The sequence below is a fragment of the Lithobates pipiens genome, unplaced genomic scaffold (assembly GCF_037356315.1).
Source record: "Lithobates pipiens isolate NorthernLeopardFrog02 unplaced genomic scaffold, aLitPip1_a1.2 Scaffold_3, whole genome shotgun sequence".
Taxonomy (NCBI): domain Eukaryota; kingdom Metazoa; phylum Chordata; class Amphibia; order Anura; family Ranidae; genus Lithobates; species Lithobates pipiens.
Window position 1 is genome coordinate 224,766,974 of NW_027507790.1, and position 23,840 is coordinate 224,790,813.

Consider the following 23,840-nt stretch of genomic DNA (forward strand, 5'->3'; position numbering starts at 1 on the left):
TTATAGACTGACATTGCTCTCCCTGTCTCCCAATTGTGCTTCTGTGTTGTCACCGTCACATGCTCTTCCAATGGCTACTAAAAGGTACCATTTTAACACACATTACTTAGACATGGTCCACTGCTAATACCAACAGGAAACCCATTTTGAGAAATGTCATACAGTTATTGTTGTAGTGCATGTAGAGAGAAAGCTATTGGGAAGAGAATGTACAAGATCGTAAGCAGCAAGATGGAGCAAATGATAAATAAAGTGAAAACAAGTATTTATTATAAAAATAGGGGCATTTTTTTATGATACACAGTACTTGTTACTCGGATAGGTTCTATTTTAAATCCTAGTATCCCTTAACATGGCCTTTACCCAACACTGGAGTGCTGTTTTGTGATTAGGTTTTCAATGGGCATTCCAACTACATTAATCACAGTAAGTGGGGGCATGGTGACTGGAGCTTTCATTTCATGTTTTAAAATAATTTTCAGCACAAAACCTCTTTAAATATTTTCATGTTGTTTAAAGAGTCGGCTGGCAAAACACTTGAGAAGAACATCCATTTGCAGTCATTAAATGTGGATGTGTCTCCGGAGAATTCCTCCAAAGGGAAAAGAGTTTATACTTCTTAGTGTCAAAAGATCAGCACACAGAATCATCTTAGAGGATCAGAATGAAAGTAAAGTCTTAGAAACCAGTAAAATATTTTCATCTTTCTCAGCTCAACATTGCACGAAGAACTTTCTTCCTTTAAAATACTTTTAGTTGTTTTTTTGTTTTTACATAAATTTAGCGTTGCATTTCATTTAATTTACAAAATTCCCAGTCTGTCTAGTTTGAAGTGGGATTTACATGTGACCTAAATTATCACTGCAACTAAATGATCACAGAGACTGAATTATCCCTGAGACCTAAATTATCACAGGATCTATCGGTTAATATTTTTTAATTTAATTTCATATCCTTGTAATTAATTAAATTCACCTTTCTAACATTTTATATCTGTGACATCTTTGCTGCGCTATCTTCATTTTCTAAAATACAATTTCTAAACTGCTCCTACTTTACCTAATTCTTTACTTTGCATTTCTTCTGAGTGCACAACATGGTTGCTAAAATCACCCTAAGGCCTCTTGAACACAAACGACTAGAGCAAACGACTAGAGCAGTCATTTTCAACCAGGGTTCCATGGAACCCTAATGCCACGTACACACGACCAGACTTTTTGACAGCAAAGGAACGAGTCCGTCGGACAATTTGATCGTGTGTGGGCTCCATCGGACCTTTGCTTGCCAAAAATCTGGCGGAGAAATAGAACATGTTTTAAATTTTTCCACCGGAACTCCGCCGGACCCAGTTCCTACCGAGAAATCTGCTCGTGTGTATGCTAGTCCGACGGACAAAAAACGACGCTAGGGCAGCTATTGGCTACTGGCTATGAACTTCCTTATTCTAGTCCAGTCGTACGTCATCATGTTCGAATCCGTCAGACTTTGGTGTGATTGTGTGTGGCCAAGTCTGTTCATTCGGAAAGTCCGTCAGAACTCCGCCGAAATTCCGTCGGACCTAGTCCCTCGAAAAGTCCGCTAGGGGTTCCTGGAGTTGTAGCTGATTGACCTATCATTTCATGGCCCCCACATAGATTCTCAACCAATGCCACTTGGCAAAGCCAGCATTATGACACCAATGATCCTTCTAATGGCACCTGCATACAGTCATATGATGAAGTGGCTATAATTGCAGCCACAGACATCATCAAGATATCCCTACACAGTAAAAAAAAAAACCTAGTGGCTTATTAGCTGCTGGATTGCTTTTTCAGGCAGTGGAGGGAGATGTCCCTACCCTCCCACTGCCCTCCAGTGCCTCTCCGGGCTCCCTGTTCGATCGAGAAGTTGGAGATTCAATCTGGAGTTGGCGCCAGGTTACCACAAAGCTGACAGAAGAACTATGGTCCCTGGCCATTTCTATGACCCCGGGAGGCCATAAGCAACGTCATTCCAGCTCCGGCAGATGTAAACACTGTCAATTTTTTATCCTAGAATGCAGAGATAAACGTTTTTTTTAACCCATGCTTTTCAGGGTAGAGGAGATTTCTGGGGTCTTATGATCTCCAAAAAGAGGACCTGTCATGCCTTATTTCTATCACAAAGGATGTTTAAATTCCCTGTGATAGGAATAAAAATAAATAAAAAGGGACAGTGTAAAAATAAAAAAAATGTAAATAAAATAAATCAAACACTTAATGGCAGAATCTAACACATATATAGGTTGCACCTGCATATGTAAACAGTGTGGTATTGCTGCAAACGTTATAGCGAGAGAAATAATTCTAGTGGTAGACCTCCTCTGCAACTGGTAACCTGTAAACATTTTTAAGACGGCGCCTATGGAGATTTTTAGGTAACATAGTTTGGTGCCATTCCAAGAGTGTGTGCAATTTTAAAGTATAAAGTTTTTTTTTGGAGAGAAATAACAGAATTGGCCTGGGGTGGGAACTGGTTAAGGGCAGGGCCAGATTAAGAACATCGTGGGCCTGGTGCTGAGGATTTTGGTGGGCCTTTTATAAAAAATAAATAAATAAAAATGCAAACTATTTTTTGTTATAACAAATTAAATTAAAGAGAGAGAGGGAGGATGAGAGAGAGAGAAAGAGAGAGAGAGAAAGGGGATGAAAGAGGTGTGAGGGGTAAGGGAGGAAGGATGAGAGAGAAAGGGGAGATGAGAGAGAGAGGATGCACATGGGCATGTGTGGGAATGACATCAACGCAGCCTGGCCAAGGCAAGTGACTGAAGGCACAGAACCCAGAAGGAAGACCGGGTGAAGATGGAAGTGCCCGGGCCCCACCGGATTAATCACAGCACAGCACTGGAGGGCTCAGTCTGACAGGTAAGTGTGCCATAATGTGCTAATATGCTGGGCATACTTATACATTATGGCATAACCTACCCCAGGGCCTCTACAAAGTAGTAATGTTAGAAAAGTTTACTACCGCTTTAATTTCCCTGGAGCCTCTCATGGGGCCCCCTACTGACCCTGTGGCCCTTGGGCAGTGCCTAAGTGCATAGTTGTCAACATTTCAAAAATAATTTCAGGGACACTTTTTTTTACAAGTACTATATTTGGAGTAGCTGACATCCCCGTGTTCCTCTATACATCACAATAGTAATTACAAAATTAAATAAGTACTAATAATGGGGCAGAACAAATATGAGGACTGTGAGATTTCCTTTAGTTGGACTGACAAAAGTGCCCATTCTGAAGCTGGTAACATTGAGGATATTCAGTATAATTTTAAAGAACAGTTTTTGTGGGTAAGAGGCATAGGGGAGGAGTATGGATGGTATAAAAGTGGAAGTATGTGCAGGTGGGGGAGCAGGAGTGTGAAGGGTATGACAGTAGGCAGTATGCACAGCAGAGGAGTGTAGAGGGTATGACATTGGGTACTATCAATAAGAGAAGAGTGTGGAGGGTATGACAGTGGGCACTATGTACAGGAGTGTGGAGGGTATGACAGTGGGCACTATGTACAGGAGTGTGGAGGTCATGACAGTGGGCACTATGTACAGGAGTGAAGTGTGGAGAATAGGACAGTAAGCAGTAATTACAGGAGAGGAGTGTGGAGGGAGGGTATGACGGTGGGCACTATGTATAGGAGAGAAGTGTGGAGGGTATGACAGTGGGCACTATGTATAGGAGAGAAGTGTGGAGGATATGACAGTGGGCACTATGTATAGGAGAGAAGTGTTGGAGGTATGACAGTGGGCACTATGTATAGAAGAGGAGTATGGAGGGTATGAAAGTGAGTAGTATGTACAGGAGAGGAGTGTGGAGGGTATGACAGTGGGCACTATGTATAGGAGAGAAGTGTTGGAGGTATGACAGTGGGCACTATGTATAGGAGAGGAGTGTGGAGGGTATGACAGTGAGTAGTATGTAAAGGAGAGGAGTGTGGAGGGTATGACGGTGGGCACTATGTATAGGAGAGGACTGTGGAGGGTACGACAGTGGGCACTATGTACAGGAGAGAAGTTTATGACAGCGGGCACTATGTACAATAGAGGAGTGTGTAGGATATGACAGCGGGCTTTATGTATAGGAGAGAAGTGTGGAGGGTATAACAGTGAGCAGTATGTACAGGAGAGAAGTGTGGAGAGTATGACAGTGGGCACTATGTATAAGGTTTGTTGAAGGATGTTTAGGGATTGCATAGTGGTTAAGCGGGCATACATGGATTGAAATTATACCAATTAAGCAGAGACCAGCCATAGTCGATCTATGTATGGGCTGGCTGGTTTTACACAAGTCAACCTATTAATAGACTTGAGTACAACCAGCCTGTCAGGGTTTCCCCAAAACAATCAGTGCAGCCAGCTATAGTTAGCAACACTAATCATTGTATTCACTGGCAGAACACAATAACACTGCGGGAGTGATTGCCCCATTCACAGGTCAGCAGGTGAGAGGGTGTGTGGGGACAGGTTGGGGAGAGATACTAGTCAGTCCCTGGGTAGGCACTGGTTAGTATCAGAGCCAGATACACACAGGTTACATACGCCACGGTCGTTAGAGCGAGAGCAATAATTCTAGCACTAGATCTCCTCTGTAACTCTAAACATGTAACCTGTAAAAAAATGTAAAGCATCGCTTAGTACACAACAAAAAATCGTGCTAAATTTAGTGTTTTTTTTATGAATGAAACCGTTTCTTTCCAAAAAAAAAACGTTTGAAAAATTGCTGCGCAAATATTGTGTAACAAAAAAAGTTGCAAAGACCACCCTTTTATTCCATAGGGTGTCTGCTAAAACAAGTAATAAGTAATATACAAATAATTATTATAAGCTCTGTGAGTTCATCCTCTCAGTCTGCTGCAGTGTTCCAGTTTGTATTTATACTGGCCGCTCTGTATGTAGCTTCTGACAGGCTGCGCAAGGAGCCCCGTATCTCCGGAACCATAGATGATAGCAGCCCCATATTTTAACCAGTGCTGGAGTGGGTCTTTAGCTACTTACCCCCCAAATGTGGGGTCTCTGTGAGGATAGATCGCCGAGCTACAATCCTCGAAGTCGATCTTTTTAATAAAATTTTCTATTTTTTTTTTTTGGGCAAATGGGCCTATCTTGAGATAGGGGCCTGGAGCCCCTATGTTAATCCGGCCCTGGTTAAGGGTGGCATTCTGAGAGGGAGTCATCACGCATATTATCCACCCTGACCAGGCTGTATTGATGCCCAATATGTCAACGGCGTGCTTATTTAAATATGTAGGTTCCGATCCTGGATCTTTCAGATCTGGTCTTTTTGGCATTAGATGCCATTAAGGCCTTTGATAGTGTTGAGTGGCCATATTTGTGGGCCGTTCTTGAAAAACTTGGTCTTGGCTTCACCTTTTGCCAATGGATCCAACTGTTGTATACTGCTCCTAGAGCTTCAATCAAGGTTAATGGCCTACAGTCTCCCTCTTTCTGTCAACGCTCTAGGCAGGGATGCCCATTGTCTCCCCTGCTCTTTGCCATTGCCATAGAGCACCTGGCCTGCCTCCTGCTGGCTTCTTTGGATGCTACTGGTCTGACTGGAGGTGCACTGTAGGAAAAGATAGCACTATATGCAGACAATGTCATTTTGTTTTTAATAAATATCCATTCATCTCTCCTGGTAGTAATGAAATATGTTAATGAATTTTGCAAATTTTCAGGGCTAGATATAAACTGGGAGAAATCTATGCTATTGTCTTTAGAACCTTTCCCAGACTCTTTACCATCTACACTGTCTCATTTTAAGGTAGCGTCCTCTATAAATTATTTGGGCATAACTGTGTCAGCTTCTCCTCAGGCGTTCATCTCAGATAATATTGCTCCACTACTGTCTAGATTTCAAATCCAAAATAAAACTTGGAGTAAATTACCCCTATCTGTAGTAGGTCATATTAACCTACTCAAGATGATATGGATGCCTCAGCTCCTGTACTATTTATTTAACTCTCCTGTTTGGTTACCCTTGTGAATCTTCATTAGGATTAATAGCATATTTAGGGACTTAATTTTGTGAAAGAAGGACCCCCATGTAAAATTAGATGTACTACAGCACCCCACGGATGCTGGAGGATTAGCAGTGCCCAACCCGAGGATATATTTTTTGCTGCCTAACTACCATGTGCTTCTTACTGCTTATTTTATGTTTGGAGGTCAGCCACCATTGTATGTATTGGAGGGGGCAGTGGGGGGTGCTTCACTTAGTACTTTGCCTATCTTGGGCTTAATGTGCAAAGTATGGCATGCTGTTAAGAAAATAATAGTGATTTCCTACCCTACTAGATATACCCCAATTTGGGAAAACGACAGGTTCCCAGAGCATTTTACTCTTCAAGGCTTTCAGAGATGGGAGAGAGCTGGGGTAACTACCTTAGTGCAATTAATTGAGAATGGTTCTGTCAAAACCTATGAGCAGCTGAGGACAAAGTTCTCCCTACATCCAAGATGGTTCTTTCATTTTCTTAAGCATTATGTGCCCAAATCTCTTCAGCCAAAGTGCTCCTCTCTCCCACCCCTGATCTGGATAGAATAGTACAAGCAAGGTCAACCAAAGGACTTATCTCTGCTACATACAGTATCTCACAAAAGTGAGTACACCCCTCACATTTTTGTAAATATTATATTATATCTTTTAATGTGACAACACTGAAGAAATTACACTTTGCTACAATGTAAGGTAGTGAGTGTACAGCTTGTATAACAGTGTAACTTTGCTGTCCCCTCAAAATAACTCAACACACAGCCATTAATGTCTAAACTGCTGGCAACAAAAGTGAGTGCACCCCTAAGTGAAAATGTCAAAATTGGGTCCAATTAGCTATTTTATCTCTCTGGTGTCATGTGACTCATTAGTGTTACAAGGTCTCAGGTGTGAATGGGGAACAAGTGTGTTAAATTTGTTGTTATTGCTCTCACTCTCTCATACTAGTCACTGGAAGCTCAACCTCTCATGGCAAACAACTCTCTGAGGATCTGAAAAAAAGAATTGTTTCTCTACATAAAGATGGCCTAGGCTATAAGAAGATTGCCAAGACCCTGAAACTGAGCTGTAGCACAGTGGCCAAGACCATACAGCAGTTTAACAAGACAGGTTCCACTCAGAACAGGCCTCGCCATGGTTGACCAAAGAAGTTGAGTGCATGTGCTCAGCATCATATCCAGAGGTTGGGTCTTTGGGAAATAGATGTATGAGTGCTGCCAGCTTTGCTGCAGAGGGTGAAAGGGTAGGATGGGGGGGGATCAGCCTGTCAGTGCTCAGACCACACTGCATCAAATTGGTCTGCATGGCTGTCATCCCAGAAGGAAGCCTCTTCTAAAGATGATGACTAAGGACATGGATTACTGGTGGTGGGAGTGTCATGGTCTGGGGCTGCATGAGTGCTGCCGGAACTGGGGAGCTACAGTTCGTTGAGGGAGCATGTATGGTGACATACTGAAGCAGAACATGATCCCCTCCCTTCGGAGACTGGGCTGCATGGCAGTATTCCAACATGATAACGACTCCAAACACACCTCCAAAGCAACCACTGCCTTGCTAAAGAAGCTGAGGGTAAAGGTGATGGACTGGCCAAGCAAGTCTGCAGACCTAAACCCTATTGAGCATCTGTGGGGCATCCTCAAACAGAAGGTGAAGGAGTGCAAGTTCTCTAACATCCACCAGCTCTGTGATGTCGTCATGGAAGAGTGGAAGAGGACTCTAGTGGCAACCTGTGAAGCTCGGGTGAACTCCATGCCCAAGAGGGTTAAGGCATAGGATGCTTTAAGGTGAAAAAACACAACGGTTTACAACCCCTTTAACAGGGATGCTTACAATGATCAGCTTTCATTTATTTATGTAAAACCTTTATACTAAAAGGAAAAAACTGCTTGCTGTAACTGCTTAGCTGGAGATTGGCTTCAATTTATAAGCGTATGTACATCTGCTAGTACATGTAACACTTCCATCCTCCCCAGACTGAGAATGCCATTGCCAAATGTGCCCTCTATGCTCCTTAATTTCGAGCGGGTACGCTCTAATACAGGTGTTTTTTTTTTCCTGGCCAGATCATCAAATGAAAACAGTGAGTAAAAAGCTTAAAAAAAAAAGAAAACGAATGCAGCCATTACATCAAATGATTTTTAAGATGCAATACATTACATTTTTGGTAATATAGTGTGTGTGTGTGTGTGTGTGTATGTATATATATATATATATATATATATATATATATATATATATATATATATATATATATATTTTTTTTTTTTTTTTTATTATCTTACGTAATTACTTGTCACCAAATAAATAGGCTGATAGCAGAAATTAAACTGATATAAACTGATCTAGACCATAAAGGCTGGAGCTGAAGCGGTTAAAGTAACTGACAGGTTAATTAAAGTCTATTCTCTCCACTCTACAGCAACATGTATATAAAGCTATGTTCCAGAAATATATATGGATGCTCTTATGGTTTGTACAAATAAGCATTTTTTTCTTTGCTTTTAAAAAATTTTTACAAAAATGTTTTAAAACAATACAAGCTCAGTCTCAAAACCAGAACGTAACAATAAGTAACTTTAATTTTATATGAAAAATAAATGAGATTTGTTATACAATATGGCCATGCCATAAGCACCATTATCAGCACATCTGATTACTTATTGAATTTTAATTCCATTCCTTGACGATGGGTCAGGATGCCATGTCATTACCCTTCTGTGTCAGGTCAGGGTCATCACAAGTAAAACAAATTCAGCATGCTAATATCACAGAGACAACAGAGACACGAAGGGGCTTTATGACGGAATGAGATTGTTTGTGTGTTAGGAAGCTGCTTATGGGAATAGGGAATTGTGATCATAGTCAGCCAATGATAACAATCTGCTTAATATCATGGAATGTAGTTCCTGTTTAAGAAAATCAGATTTATTACACTCCCCTAATTTTAAGAATTATTAATGATCTTTTCACAAATAGGGCAGCTGACATACAATTTACTAAGACTGCCCTAGATGGGTAGATATGTCCCTGAGAATGTCAAGCGGAGAGAAGGGGGTAAACTTTGGCAGGTTCTAGATTCATGTATTCTCTTCCAGTGGCGGCTGGTGGTATACTTTGTCCATCTAACGGGGTTCAAAGTATATGGAGATGTCAAACCCCACCATGCACAGACCTTTAAACCCCCTTGGATGGACAAGGCCCTGGCTGGGTTTAAGCCACAAAGTTTACCCCCTTCTCTCCGCGTGACATTCTCAGGGACATGTCTACTGACCTGCTGAAATAGAAGGTCTGAGCAAACTGGTAAGCAAGCACTTTGTATGGTGGAAGGCACTTTCTTTTTCTGGAAAGACTCCACTCATCATAATTGAAATATCAGATTTATTCAGCTTTTCACTATCTTTGCAATAGTGGTCCAGCTTAACCTGATATCATTGTCCAGTAGGGTTATATTTTACAGCAGGACTTTGCTTTTTCTTCACATTTTGGACTATACATTTGATTTTTTAATTTTTGTTTTTCATAATTTTTCACAAAATTTTACAGCAGCTCTATAATTGATTGTCTGTCAAGTACAGTGTATACCTCACAGGAGAGTTGCTGCTTATTAAGGATCACATAAGATTTATAGTGCAGTTTTTTTATATGCTTGGTAAAATCTGTTAAAATGTATCTATTTTAGCATAACCCTATTGATCTTTTCCTGCTGACAGTATGCACATGGCTTTTGAAAATAGGAAAATAGGTGCAGGTACTCACTGCTTCTGAGTCATCCCTTTTCTCCGCCTCCCACCCACCTCCAAGCACTGTCCCTTGGTTCAACCCCCCATCCACCTCCAAGCACTGTCTCTTGGCTCCACCCCCCATCCACCTCCAAGCACTGCCCCTTGGTTCCACCCTCCATCCACTTCCAAGCACTGTCCCTTGGTTCCACCCCCCATCCACCTCCAAGCACTGTCCCTTGGCTCCACCCCCCATCCACTTCCAAGCACTGTGCCTTGGTTCCACCCTCCATCCACTTCCGAGCACTGTCCCTTGGTTCCACCCTCCATCCACTTCCGAGCAATGTCCCTTGGTTCCACCCCCCCACCCACCTCCAAGCACTGTCCCTTGGTTCCACCCTCCATCCACTTCCGAGCACTGTCCCTTGGTTCCACCCCCCCACCCACCTCCAAGCACTGTCCCTTGGTTCCACCCCCCACCCACCTCCAAGCACTGTCCCTTGGTTCCACCCCCCACCCACCTCTGAGCACCGTCCCTTGGTTCCACACCCTACCCACCTCCCAGTATCACCCCTTTTGGAAAATACAGAAGCAGGTATCATTTTGTGGTGCTATGGTGCTATTTGTATGGAATTTGTTAACGAGGAGCTAACAAGGAAAGCAGTAAAATAGATTTCCTGCAGCCAGCTCCCCCCACCAGGAACAATAGACCTCCCACCAAAAGCAGTACCTCCCCCAAGCAAAATAGATCCACCCCAGCAACAATAGATCTCCCAGCAACCAGCATCGATAGACTCCTCCCTCAATAGTAGATCCCTCCCAGCAACAATAGATCCCCCACCAGCAACAATAGACCCCTGCAATAATAGATCCCCTCCAGAGATAACAGATCCCCCAGTAGCCAGAAATAGACCCTCCAGCACCTCCCAGCCATTCAGTGACAGAGGTGCCGGAACTGCATTCCTCTGTTTCCGCAAACAAAAAAAGCCCTGCGTATGCATATATGCAGCCACTGAGTGGGCTTTAACAGAGAGCTGCGGCATATATGTATCCATAGGGAATGGTTTAGGGTCTTGTGAGCGCACTCACTGCGTGCTCCCAATACAATATCTAAAGTGACACGGAAAGCTCCCAATGTATACTTGCAATCGGCAGCTTCCAATCATGTGACTGCTGTGACAGGTAATCTTAGCAGTCTCATGATCTGAATACCCATCTTCTCCTCCTGGCATTTAGACCCTCTTATAAAGGGTTGAGAAGCAGCAGCAGGAAAGAGTTAATCTGAATGATATTGAAGTTTGTAAACCAGGGACAGGGATGTGCAGTCAGGGGAGTCACCCTGACTCATTTGCCATGAACATAAAAATAAATAAATAAATAAAAACGATCGCGCATCGAGGGTTGTAGCTCGGCAACCTGGGGTCACCCCTCCACTGGTTAAAATTTGTAGCTCCAATCACCTATGGTTCCCGGAGATACAGGGCTCCTTATGCAGCCTGTCAGAAGCTATATACAGAGCGGCCAGTTTAAATACAAGCTGGCACACACTGTTTTCAGCAGACTGAGAAGATGAGCTCACAGTGCCTTTCCTTACTTCTCGTCTGAGGCACTGAGCTCAATGGACAGCTTGGAGCCTTGGACCGATGGTAAAGCACCATTGGTCCAAACTGTTCAATAAAAATGCTGCAGTGGAGGCTCTCCCCTCACTGCAGTGTCATAGAAGGGACATGTGTCTAAAAGACAAATACTCCCTCCCAGCCCAGCCCTCTTAACTACAAGGAAAAAACATGGGTTTATGGGTATAATATTTACCAATAATCCCATGTTTTTCTCACACACTAAGGCCTCTTGCACACGATTCTCCTGCTTTTTCAGTTTTTTTTTTGTATGTATTTTTTCACATTTACGCACATGTGCATTTAGATTTGCATTTTTGTGCAAATACACGTGCATTCAATGGACAAATGTGGGAACTGGAACATATGCATGCTATTAAGCGCAAATGTGCATGAATGCGCGCATGAGGAGTAAATTACTGACCTAAAATGCATATTTTAAAAAAATAACTTTTTTACTGAAGAATACGCAGAGCTTGTTTACATGCCTGTGTGCATAGGCACATTACAATTAATTGCCTGTATTTTAGCTCAGTAAAAAAATAAGCTGTACAGTACTGAGCTTTTTCAAGCTGCAGTGTGCAAGAGGCCTTAAGAGGGAGAAGTATAATCTGCTGCTGCTGAACAGGTTCTGTTTTAATCAAGCTAAATAATATATTAATATGCTATATGTTATATAACATAACAATTTAATATTTATATATTTACTGTGAAATTACTGGTTTGAAGTTATAACTTCAAACTTCAGTAATTTGTCCTTTAAGCCACCTGCTTGAGTACAGTTTTTGAAAATATAGTAAATTTTCTTTAATAAAAATATATAATTTTAGGCGGACCTGAATGGACTTTCCATAGAGGTCTATTGAGGGGCGGATGTCAGCGGTGACATGTCCGCTGACATCCGACCCACTCCGATCTGAAAAAGTGTGATGGAGGAAAAACCTATATTTTCATCCGTCTGCAGATCGGATCGGGTGACAATGGACTCGAAGGTTTGTCTTCATCCAATCTCCCATAGGGGAGAGCGGCGCTCTGACAGGTTCGTCCCTTCACAATGTGCAGAGACGGAACCTGTCATCTTCCTGCTCAGCGGGGATCGACAGAGCGAACCCCCGCTGAGCACGTCCGTGTGAAGGAGCCCTAAAGTTAGCCCGATTTTTTTGTACAATGTGAAAGATGATGTTACGTCAAGTAAATAGATATCTAACATTTCACACAAATTGCACACACTTGTGGAATGGCGACAAACTTCGGTACTTAAAAATCTCCATAGGCGAATTTTACAAGTTACATGTTTAGAGTTATAGAGGAGGTCTAGTGCTAGAATTATTGCTCTTGCTATAAAGATGGTGGCGTATGTAACCTGTGTGTAACTGGCTCTGATACTAGTCAGTGCCTCACCAGCCACTGACCTCACCGCACGTCCCTGTTGTAAACTTACTTTGTCAAGATCCCAACACATTTACTTCCCTGAATTCTGTGACACGTAGTCACTATGCCCTGTGGGTAGGCACTGCTGTGTCACACATTTCACAGAGTCTGCCTTCTGACCTACAAACAGAGGTACTGAGAGGAGTTTCAGGAGGCGGAGTCAGTACGGGAATCACTGCTTGCAGACAGCAAAGTACCATGGGATATGTAATCCTGAGAAACTGAACGTAAACAGCAAGGGAGAAGCTGTAAATAATGCAGGGAATCTGGCAGCCAACAAACAGGCGGAACTCACAACATGAAAGGAGATTTTCAAGTAAGCTGCCCTTCATGTTGTGCAATAAAATACGCAAAAAAAACAAAAAACAAGGGAAAGACATGATGCTGTCACGTCGCTGATATATGAATGCAGCTTGAAAACAACCAAAAATCAACCACTTAACCAGAAGATATTCAGCCCCATAGGCAGTGTATTGTTTTCAATGAGCTGGCTGACTCATAGACATTATAAGTAATGAAAACCACGCTTGGGTCAATGTGAGAAAGGGGAAAAAGAAGAAACACCTGCAAGCATACTATGGGATATTTCACATAGTATCAAAGTATTAAAACAAAATGCTGCTCTAAATCTTATCGCCACAATTCAAACACATGGAGCACCAGAAGACGTCAGGAGTGACAAAACGCACAGGACAACGTCTACTGTGACGTTATCGTGTAACTGGATGTTCTCCCGGAAGCCATTTTCTTAGCGACCGGCAAGTTTGTTTATACTTTCAAGCGCAATCGCAGTATTTGAATATTAGTGCATTACTTTATTTTAATAATAGAAGCATATATGATGGTTTACACTATGTTGGGCTCTTTGCTTGAGGATGGATGGGTGGTTCTTGAAATCCCAATTACCTATGATAGATGAGGATTCGAGGTACATCAAGTCTTTTGTGGACCATTCAAGGAATGTTTCTGGTAAGATTACAATACTGGTGTTTGGTTTGACTTCTCTTTAATTAGAGGGTCATTTCCATCTGGTAAGCACATATTTTTACCATCTGGTGGAGGCCGTTTAGTTACTATTGGATACCTTTCCTTGTGGGATTCTTATCTGGTGACTTGTACTTTAGTAATAATTTGTTCACATTATATTGGGATATTTATATGGTATATTATCACTTGCTTGTATTGTGGGGATAACATTTAGTGCAGCATTTTGTTTTAATGACTCATAGACATACAAGGAAGACAAGGAAGTAGACGGATGGGTGCTTAACCTGTGGCCCTCTAGCTGTTGCGAAACTACAAGACTCATTAGACAGTTACAAGCATGACTGCCAAAGCCATGGTAGAACTTGTAACTCCGCAACAACTGGAGGGCCACAGGTTGAGCATGCATGAAGTAGAGCCTATGGATGTAATGTGTAAATATGGCTGCCCCAGGCACATATATACAGTTGTGCTCATAAGTTTACATACCCTGGCAAAATTTATGATTTCTTGGCCATTTTTTAGAAAATATGAATGTTAACACAAACACTTTTCTTTCACTCATGGTTAGTGTTTGGCTGAAGCCATTTATTATCAATCAACTGTGTTTACTCTTTTTAAATCATAATGACAACAGAAACTACCCAAATGACCCTGATCAAAAGTTTACATACACTGGGGATTTTGCCTGATAACATGCACACAAGTTGACACAAATGGGTTTGAATGGCTATTAAAGGTAACCATCCTCACCTGTGATCTGTTTGCTTGTAATTAGACCCCTTTTACATTGAGGCTGGTTTCAGGCATTTTTGCGCTGAAAATAGCGCCTTAAAAGTGCCTGTAAACTGCCTCTTCTGCAGCCCCAGTTTAAAAGCCTGAGTGCTTTCACACTGGGGTGGTGCTCTTGCAGGACAGGAAAAAGCAGCATCCTTGCGGCAGTGCAGGTTCGGTGTATACACCACTCCTCCACCTCCCTGCATATTTAAATGAATGGGAACCACTGCTGAAGCGCATGTAACAGCTATAACAGAGGTAAAGCGCCACTAAAACTAGCGGCACTTTACTGCTGACGCCCCCCGCCCCAGTGTGAAAAGGGTCTTAGTGTGTGTATAAAAGGTCAATGAGTTTCTGGACTCCTGATAGACCCTTGCATCTTTTATCCAGTTCTGCACTGACGTTCATGGATTCTTAGTCATGGGGAAACAACAAGAATTGCTGAAGGATCTGTGGGAAAAGGTAGTTGAACTGTATAAAACAGGAAAGGGATATAAAAAGATATCCAAGGAATTGAGAATGCCAATCAGCAGTGTTCAAACTCTAATCAAGAATTGGAAAATGAGGGGTTCTGTTGAAACCAAACCACGGTCAGGTAGACCAACCAAAATTTCAGCCACAACTGTCAGAAAAATTGTTCAGGATGCAAAACAAAAACCCACAAATAAATTGAGATGAAAAACAGGAAAACATGTGGCGGTTTCAAGATGCACAATAAGGAGGCACTTGAAGAAAGACGGGCTGCATTGTCGAGTTGCCAGAGGAAAGCCATTCCTATGCAAATGCTACAAAGTATCCCGCTTACAATACGCCAAACAGCACAGAGACAAGCCTCAAACCTTCTGGAACAAAGTCATTTGGATTTATGAGACCAAAATTTAGCTTTTTTGCCACAATCATAAAAGTTTTATTTGGAGAGGAGTCAACAAAGCATATGATCAAATGTACACCATTCCTACTGTGAAACACGGAGGTGGATCACTGATGTTTTGGGGATGTGTGAGCTACAAAGGCACAGGAAATTTGGTCATAATTGATGGCAAGATGAATGCATTATGTTATCAAAAAATACTGGAGGACATGAAAATGATCCAAAACACAAGGCCAAGTTGACCTGTCATTGGCTACAGCAGAATAAAGTGAAGGTTCTGGAGTGGCCATCTCAGTCTCCTGACCTCAATATTATTGTGCCACTCAGGGGAGATCTCAAACGTGTAGTTCATACAAGACAGCCCAACAATTTACAGGAACTAGAGGCTTTTTGCCAAGAGGAATGGGCAGCTTTACCATCTGAGAAGGTAAAGAGCCTCATCCACAAATAGCACAAAAGACTTCAAGCTGTCATTGATGTTAAAGGGGGCAATACATGGTATTAAGAACTGGGGTATGTAAACTTTTGATCAGGGTCATTTGGGTAGTTTCTGTTGTCATTATAATTTTAAAATTATCCTCCTCGTTCCCAAATCTCGGTACAAATCACAGGGGGAACGGAGATTCGCTGTCCAAGAACCACGGCTATGGAACGCTCTACCAACCAACATCCGCTTGGAAGAAAACCTCCAGGTCTTCAGGAAAAAACTCATGACCTTCCTCTTCTAGAAGCTGGACAACAAAGCTCCGCACAGCGCCTTGATGCGATTCAGTCATTCATTCATTCAAAAGAGTAAACACAGTTGATTGTTAATAAATGGCTTCATTTAAACTTTAACCATGAGTGAAAGAAAAGTTTTTGTTTTATCATTCAAATTCTCTGAAAAACGGCAAAGAAATCATAAAGTCTGCCAGGGTATGTAAACTTGTGAGCACAACGGTAATTCTAAAAATTAGACAGTGTAACTGGACAGCGTATACATTACTTTTAAAGCTTTCAGAAGACTTTAGACAGTAGCTAAATGTTTAATGACCAAATTTCCATCTGGAATTCCTGGAAACGTTTACAACATTGCTTGTGGAACTAATGTGACCGCCATCATTTTCATCATGGACTTTATTTGACATGCCAAGCACACTTTATACTGGAAAGCAAAAATAAAAATACAAAGGCTCTCTAATGTCCCTTTTTCTGTCATAACTTATTCAAGACATAATGAAGCAATGAAAAGAAAATGAATGTGTTGTAATAAAGCAGTAATTAGGAAGAGAAATGGTGCCAATATAGAAAAATGGCTCCATATACCACCAGTACACTGTCCACACAGCTGGGAAATTCACAGCATAAAATGATAAATCACATTTTGTTCAGTGAAAATCATGAACAAGAATAATTAGAAGTTATGAAAATGTCAGAATTTTCTGTTAAAGTGAACAATGAACCCCCTAAGTATTTTATTTAGATTCCATTTTTAATATTCTCTCTTTAATTATTTACTGTTGGTGTTTTTTGTGTTTTTTTTATTACTCCCCAACACTCTGTGGGATTTACCCAAATAAGTAAAAACTGGAGGCCAGGGATACTGGATGCAAACCCCCTTATCCCGACTTATGCAGGAGAGGCCAATTAACAGGCAACTTTTAGATGAAAATGAAAATTTAATTAGCAAAGGCCTAAAATTAAAAAAGCAGCTTTCTCACGCTTTTCTCCATTCCTTTTGTTTCAACCTAACATTGTTTACATAGGGTACCCCTCCTTTTCTTACACATTATTAAGGTATATTCGTTTTTTTTATAACCCTTTGTTCTTTGTAATATCTCAGATGTTATATCTGCCTTTTTAACCTGTGGAAATGGTAATCACATCTACCATCTTGTTCAAGTTCTTTTGTATTATGGACCAAGGGCTAAACACCTGTTGTATGAAGCTGTTACTTTATGTGGGCTTTACCTACCTTAATATTCTTTGTAACCTTGGTCAAAATCTCAAAAAAACACTATATTGTGTTTTTATATATATTTAAAAAAACGCTTATGCTGCAATACCTACATTCTTTCCAGTGCTGTCTATTGTAGACTTTCAACTCTGCATTCCAATGCCAGTTATCCTCCTCTGGGTGACATTAGGGCTGATTCACATCAAAACGTGATGCGAGAAAGGCGTGCTCCATACATGTTTTCCACACCATGTTCAAACACACTGCTCTTGCAATCTGCCTGCAGGTGCCAATGTAATGTTAATGGTACCCCAAATGCAAATCTCAAACGCAATGTGTTTGCAGACACCAAATCACATGGTACAACAGAACCATGCAATTTGGTGTAGCACATTTTTTTTAAATGAGTGTATGCACTGCTTTTTTTCTGTATTGAGGTGCTATTTCAGTCCAATTAAATAAATGAGAGCATCAAAGACCTACCCATGGGGTGAAATTAGTAAGCTGACTTATGGGGAGGTGCAGAGTGGTGCAGCAGAAGCAGGGGCATTGGGAGGGGGTGGCTAGGGGGGCTGGAGTCCCGAATGGGCCCCTGAAAAGCCCAGAGTCTCAGGAAGGCACCGTCCAATTGTTAGCTCTGAGCACCGCCGGCCGCTGACGAGTGGGGACCGATCTTATCTGCTGAGTGCGGCGGAGTGACATAGCAGGTGCCGCCTTCTGGAACTATGATGGAGGTCCAATGCCGGGACCGTGGGACACGTGACGTCCACCATAGGCGCTGCAGGCTCCAGAAGGTGGGAATTACAATGCAGCTGTGTCACATCACTGAGATCCCCGCTCCCCGCTCGGCGATCAGAAAGATCAAGGCAGCGGAGGAGCGATCGGGCGAGATCTGCCAGTGACTGAAATTTGTAGAGGAGGGGATGAGGATAACCGGAAGAGGAGCCCGCTGGGGTGTGTTAATGACCTGAGCTGTGCTGGGGGCGGATCGCAGAGTGAAGATCTCGGTGTGTCTGACCATGGGCACTGGAGTGTGCAGCAGGAGGCAGAAGAGTCTTCTCCATACCGCCTTGTGCCTGCTGGTCATGCTGGGACTGGGCTGTGGGCTCTACTTTGTATTACTACATGCAGGACAAAGCCTGGAGCTCCAACGTCCAGGCGATGAAATTCAAGCAGTCTCCTCTCCTCCTCTGGCTGCCTGCTGTGACACATGATGGGCGCGCTACCTTCCCAGTGGATAATTCCCCACTCTGGTCACTTCAGAAGGGCATATGCTCTCCTCCATGGACGGGGTCTTCAGAGTCTGCAGCTAAGCGGAGGAGAGATTTAACCATGTGAAGAGCCAAGAGTCTTCAATCTTCTAATACAGTGTTTCTCAACTCCAGTCCTCAAGGCACCCTAACAGGTCATGTTTTCAGGATTTCCCTCAGACGAATTGGCTGTGGTAATTACTAAGGCAGTGAAACTGATCAAATCACCTGTGCAAAGTAATGGAAAGCATGAAAACATGACCTGTTGGTGCGACTTGAGGACTGGAGTTGAGAAACACTGTTCTAAAATAATGGGAATCATAAGCCAAAAACTTACTCTCATCACTTAAGGTGGTATCATATAACCTATGGTCAAGATTCAAAGGTGACTGAGGGGTTGATTTACTAGACAAATCCACTTTGCACTACAAGTGCATGCAAATGCAGTTGCTGTAGATATGAGGTGAAGATCTGAAATGAGGGGAAGCTCTGCTGATTTTATCATCCAATCATGTGCAAGCTAAAATGCTGTTTTTTTATTTTCCTTGCATCTCCCCATCAGATCTACAGCGACTGAACTTCCAAGTGCACTTTCAGTGCCCTTTCAAGTGCACTTGTAGTGCAAAGTGGATTTGCCTTTCGTAAATAACCCCCCTACAGTTGCGGAACTACCGCCATAGCAACACATGCGGGCGCTATGGGGCCCGCAGTCAAGTGGGGCCCGGTGAGGACAGGCGCCACGGCTCCGCGGGAGATAGCCGGCGGCTCCGCGGGTGGTCCGCGGGTAGTCCGCGGCTCCGCGGGTGGTCCGCGGGCGGCTCCGCGGGTAGTCCGCGGCTCCGCGGGTGGTCCGCGGGCGGCTCCGCGGGTGGTCCGCGGGCGGCTCCGCGGGTGGTCCACAGGCGGCTCAGTGAGTGAGAGCGGGCGGTCAGAGGATCCGTGGGAGGCGGATGAGAGTGGCCAGTTCGCTGGTGAGAGAGTGGGCTGGCCAATCAGGGAGCTGACAGGCGGGGAGCATAGAGATGACATCATCTCTGGCCGCCCTGCATCCCTGCAGTGCAGTTCCCCCCTCACTGGGCAGGCAGCCAGGAAGCAGAGAGCTGACATTATCTCTCTGCTGTCTGACTGATAATCTGCTGCCTGACTCAGTGACACAGCAGGAAAGTGGCAGAGCAAGTGACAATCCATAATGTGTGGCAGGCGACGTGGCAAGTGACAATCCGTAACGTGTGGCAGGTGACGTGGCAAGTGAAAATCCATGACGTGGCAAATGACAATCCATAATGTGTGGCAGGCGATGTGGCAAGTGACAACCCGGGACGTGGCAAGTGACAATCCATAACGTGTGGCAGGTGACATGGCAAGTGACAACCTGGATGTGGCAAGTGACAATCCATAACATGTGGCAGGTGACGTGGCAAGTGAAAATCCGTGACGTGACAAGTGTCAATCCGTAATGTGTGGCAGGTGACGTGGCAAGTGACAACCCGGGACGTGCAAGTGACAATCCATAATGTATGGCAAGTGACAATCTAGGATGTGGCAAGTGACAATCTGTAATGACGTGGCAAGTGACAATCCGTAATGTGTGGCAGGTGACGTGGCAAGTGACAACCTGGATGTGGCAAGTGACAATCCGTAACATGTGGCAGGGGACGTAGCAAGTGAAAATCCGTGACGTGGCAAGTGACATTCCGTAATGTGTGGCAGGTGATGTGGCAAGTGACAATCCGTAATGTGTGGCAGGTGACGTGGCAAGTGACAACCCGGGACATGGCAAGTGACGATCTAGGACGTGGCAAGTGACAATCCGTAATGTGTGGCAGGTAACGTGGCAAGTGACAATCCGGGATGTGGCAAGTGGACAATCCACAACATGTGGCAGGTGACATTCTGCAACGTGTGACAAGTGACAATCTGCATCTGGTGGCAGGCGATGTGGCAAGTGGACAATCCGCAACATGTAGCAGGTGATGTGACAAGTGACAATCCTTAATGTGTGGCAAGTGACAATCCAGGACGTGGCAAGTGACAATCCATAATGTGTGGCAAGTGATGTGGCAAGTGACAATCCAGGACGTGGCAAGTGACAATCCATAATGTGTGGCAAGTGACGTGGCACGTGACAATCCAGGACGTGGCAAGTGACAATCCATAATGTGTGGCAAGTGATGTGGCAAGTGACAATCCAGGACGTGGCAAGTGACAATCCATAATGTTTAGCAAGTGACGTGGCAAGTGACAATCCAGGACGTGGCAAGTGACAATCCATAATGTGTGGCATAATGTGTGACTTATCTATCTTGGCAAGTGACAATCTGGGATGTGGCAAGTGGACAATCTGCAACATGTGGTAGGTGACATTCCGCAACCTGTGACAAGTTACAATCTGCATCTGGTGGCAGGCGATGATGGCAAGTGACACGCTCAGGGATCCCACTGATTTTGCATTATGGTGAGTTGAACTATTTCATTTTATATAACAGAACAGAAATTGGTTAGAAGGCCTGGAGGTCTGCAATGTGTTCCCTTCAGGGGCTGCATACAGTATAGTGCATACTTTGTTGTTCAAAATTAATATAAGCTGTTGCCTGGGTACTGTGCCACATGGGTGTGGTAGTCTGTTGTTCAATGGCATTAGTTCATTTTTTTTTTTTTGGCTGTGGCTGAAGTGGCTGAAGGCAAAAATAATATTTACCTGAGCCCCCTTTCAATCCGGCAATGTCCACGAGAGCCTTGGCTCTCTGGGGACTTTCACTTGTTACGTTACTGTTGCTGTCAATCACTGTTGTTGCTGTCAATCACAGCTAGTGAGCCAATCAGGAGACAGAGGGGGTGGGGCTGAGCCACAGCTCCGTGTGTGAATGGACACACAGAGCTGCAGATCGGGAGTGCACTTGTTTGGCTATAGCAAACTGGTTGCTGTGGGGACACCTGACAAGAGGGAGGGGCCAGGAGTGCCAGCGTGGGACCCAAGAAGAGGAGGATCCGTGCTGCTCTGTGCAAAACCACTGCACAGAGCAGGTAAGTAAGTAAGTATGTACGGTAAGTAAGTTTGTTATTTTAGAAATAAAAAAAAAGTTTTAGTATTACTTTAAGCTTAACAGCAATGCAATGAACTAATGGGATTGATTTATTAAAGGCAAATAGACTGTGCACTCTGCAAGTGCAGTTGCACTCATTTTCCATAATAAATGCAAATGAGGTCAAACAAATAAGTGCAACTGCACTTGCAAAGTGCACAGTCTATTTGCCTTCAGTAAATCCACCCCAGAAGAGGTGATTTCCTAAAACCTGAATGCTCAGAATCTGGTGCAGCTGTACATACAGTAGTAACCAATCAACTTCTAACTTCAGCTTGTCCAATTAAGCTTTGAAAATAAAACTGAGATGGTGATTGGCTACCATGCACAGCTGCCCCAGATTTTGGACTCTCCAGTTTTATTAAATCTACCTCAAAGAGTTCTTGTTTTTAGGGCATTTGTAAAATAAAACTGATAACTGACCTTGTATATGTTACTGTATAATACTGAACGGGCACGCCGCCTTCCCTGGTGCCCGGTTTCCAGGAAATAGCCACCTCCACATCTGACACAACCACAACCTGGGGCTGGGCTGGGGAATCAGGTACTTGGCACTTATCTACAACAAAGAGAATGACAGAAATTAAATCTGAATCTCAGCAGGAAGAAGAAACAAAAGTCAATGCAGAAATGTGTGAATTGGCAGAGCAAGACGAACACTAACCCCATCCACATATAATCTCAGGAGACAGATCATGGATTCGATTTGTAACTGATTACTACATTGATTTATTACACTCATCTACATCAGTCGCTGCTCATTTGTGAAGTATTACCGACACAACAACACAAAAATCAATGGCAAACCACTTCTAAGTATACTGAATGTGTACATAACTGCACTGCTGATTACCAGTGTTTTACTAAAGCCAAACAAAGAGTCCCACAGTGGGTCCTGCGATTATCATTACTCTCTCTATATACCAGAACACTGCTTATATCACCGAAATACTAATCTATCTGATATGGGGATCAAAAGTAAGAAAAGCCAGCACCGTGTCAATGAAGAACACTGTTGGCTCTGCTTGGATTTAAATAGTCCATACAACATAACAGGTTGACCAATCACACCAATTCACTGGGTTTTATGATGCTAAAGAGCATTCGGGCACCGAGGGCTGGGCGTGCTCATATGTTTGTCCAGGAATTCAGACATTTGACAGCCACTCCGATACAGAAGTCATGTCATTTCTGTTCTCACCTTGGGATAACGTGGACACATCTCTTGGCATACTGGCTCTTCCTTTTCCTGCCCAGCTGTAGGCTCCAACACTAACCCGGTGCAGAGTTCCTGGCTGGAGGTTGCTAAGAACAGTTTTCTGATTGGAGATATAACAAAATAAAATTATGAAAATGCAGACAGCTAAGATCTGCTGAGATATATATATTTATACAGTATGTCACCATCACATTTTTGTAAATATTTTATTATATCTTTTCATGTGACAACACTGAAGAAATGACACTTTGCTACAATGTATAGTAGTGAGTATACAGCTTGTATAACAGTGTACATTTGCTGTCCCCTCAAAATAACTCAACACACAGCCATTAATGTCTAAACCGCTGGCAACAAAAGTGAGTACACCCCTAAGTGAAAATGTCCAAATTGGGCCAAAAGTGTCAATATTTTGTGTTGCCACCATTATTTTCCAGCACTGCCTAAACCTTCTTGGGCATGAAGTTCACCAGAGCTTCCCAGGTTGCCACTGGAGTCCTCTTCCACTCCTCCATGATGACATCACGGAGCTGGTGGATGTTAGAGACCTTGCGCTCCTCCACCTTCCATATGAGAATGCCCCACAGATGCTCAATAGGGTTTAGGTCTGGACTAGGTTTGTTTGTATCTGTTGTTAGCCTTCCAAGCTTCTTACTGCGATAGCCAGATATAGGTGTGAGCGGGTGGCGTCTTTTTGTGTCACAGGTTGTGTTTTTTGGTCAGGTATCTCACTGACACCTTTGTTGCCATTGTGCTGGGTGTTCAGTGTGCTCCTGTACCTTTAAGAAGGGGTGGCTCCCCTTCAGTCCACCTGCTTTCACCTATCCATCAGAATGCATGTGCCTCCACTGTGGGGACACTTATAAGTTAGTGTTAGGTACCACAGGTATTGGGGTGCCTTGGCGCGGCTCTGTGGCTTACGCATGCATTTGTAAATGTGTGCAGACTAAAC

The 23,840-nt window shown here is 43.3% G+C and overlaps 1 protein-coding gene across 2 annotated transcripts in view; it reads right to left on the reverse strand.

The window, feature by feature from the left end:
• Positions 1 to 23,840, reverse strand: part of EGFLAM (EGF like, fibronectin type III and laminin G domains) — a 249,508-nt gene that overhangs the window by 108,555 nt on the left and 117,113 nt on the right. For both annotated transcript variants that reach the window (XM_077462829.1, XM_077462831.1), the window contains exons 5-6: positions 22,871 to 22,988; positions 22,093 to 22,228 (exon numbers count right to left, since the gene is read on the reverse strand). In XM_077462829.1, coding sequence (XP_077318955.1) covers positions 22,093 to 22,228; positions 22,871 to 22,988 — 254 coding nt within the window. The remainder of the gene's footprint in view (positions 1 to 22,092; positions 22,229 to 22,870; positions 22,989 to 23,840) is intronic.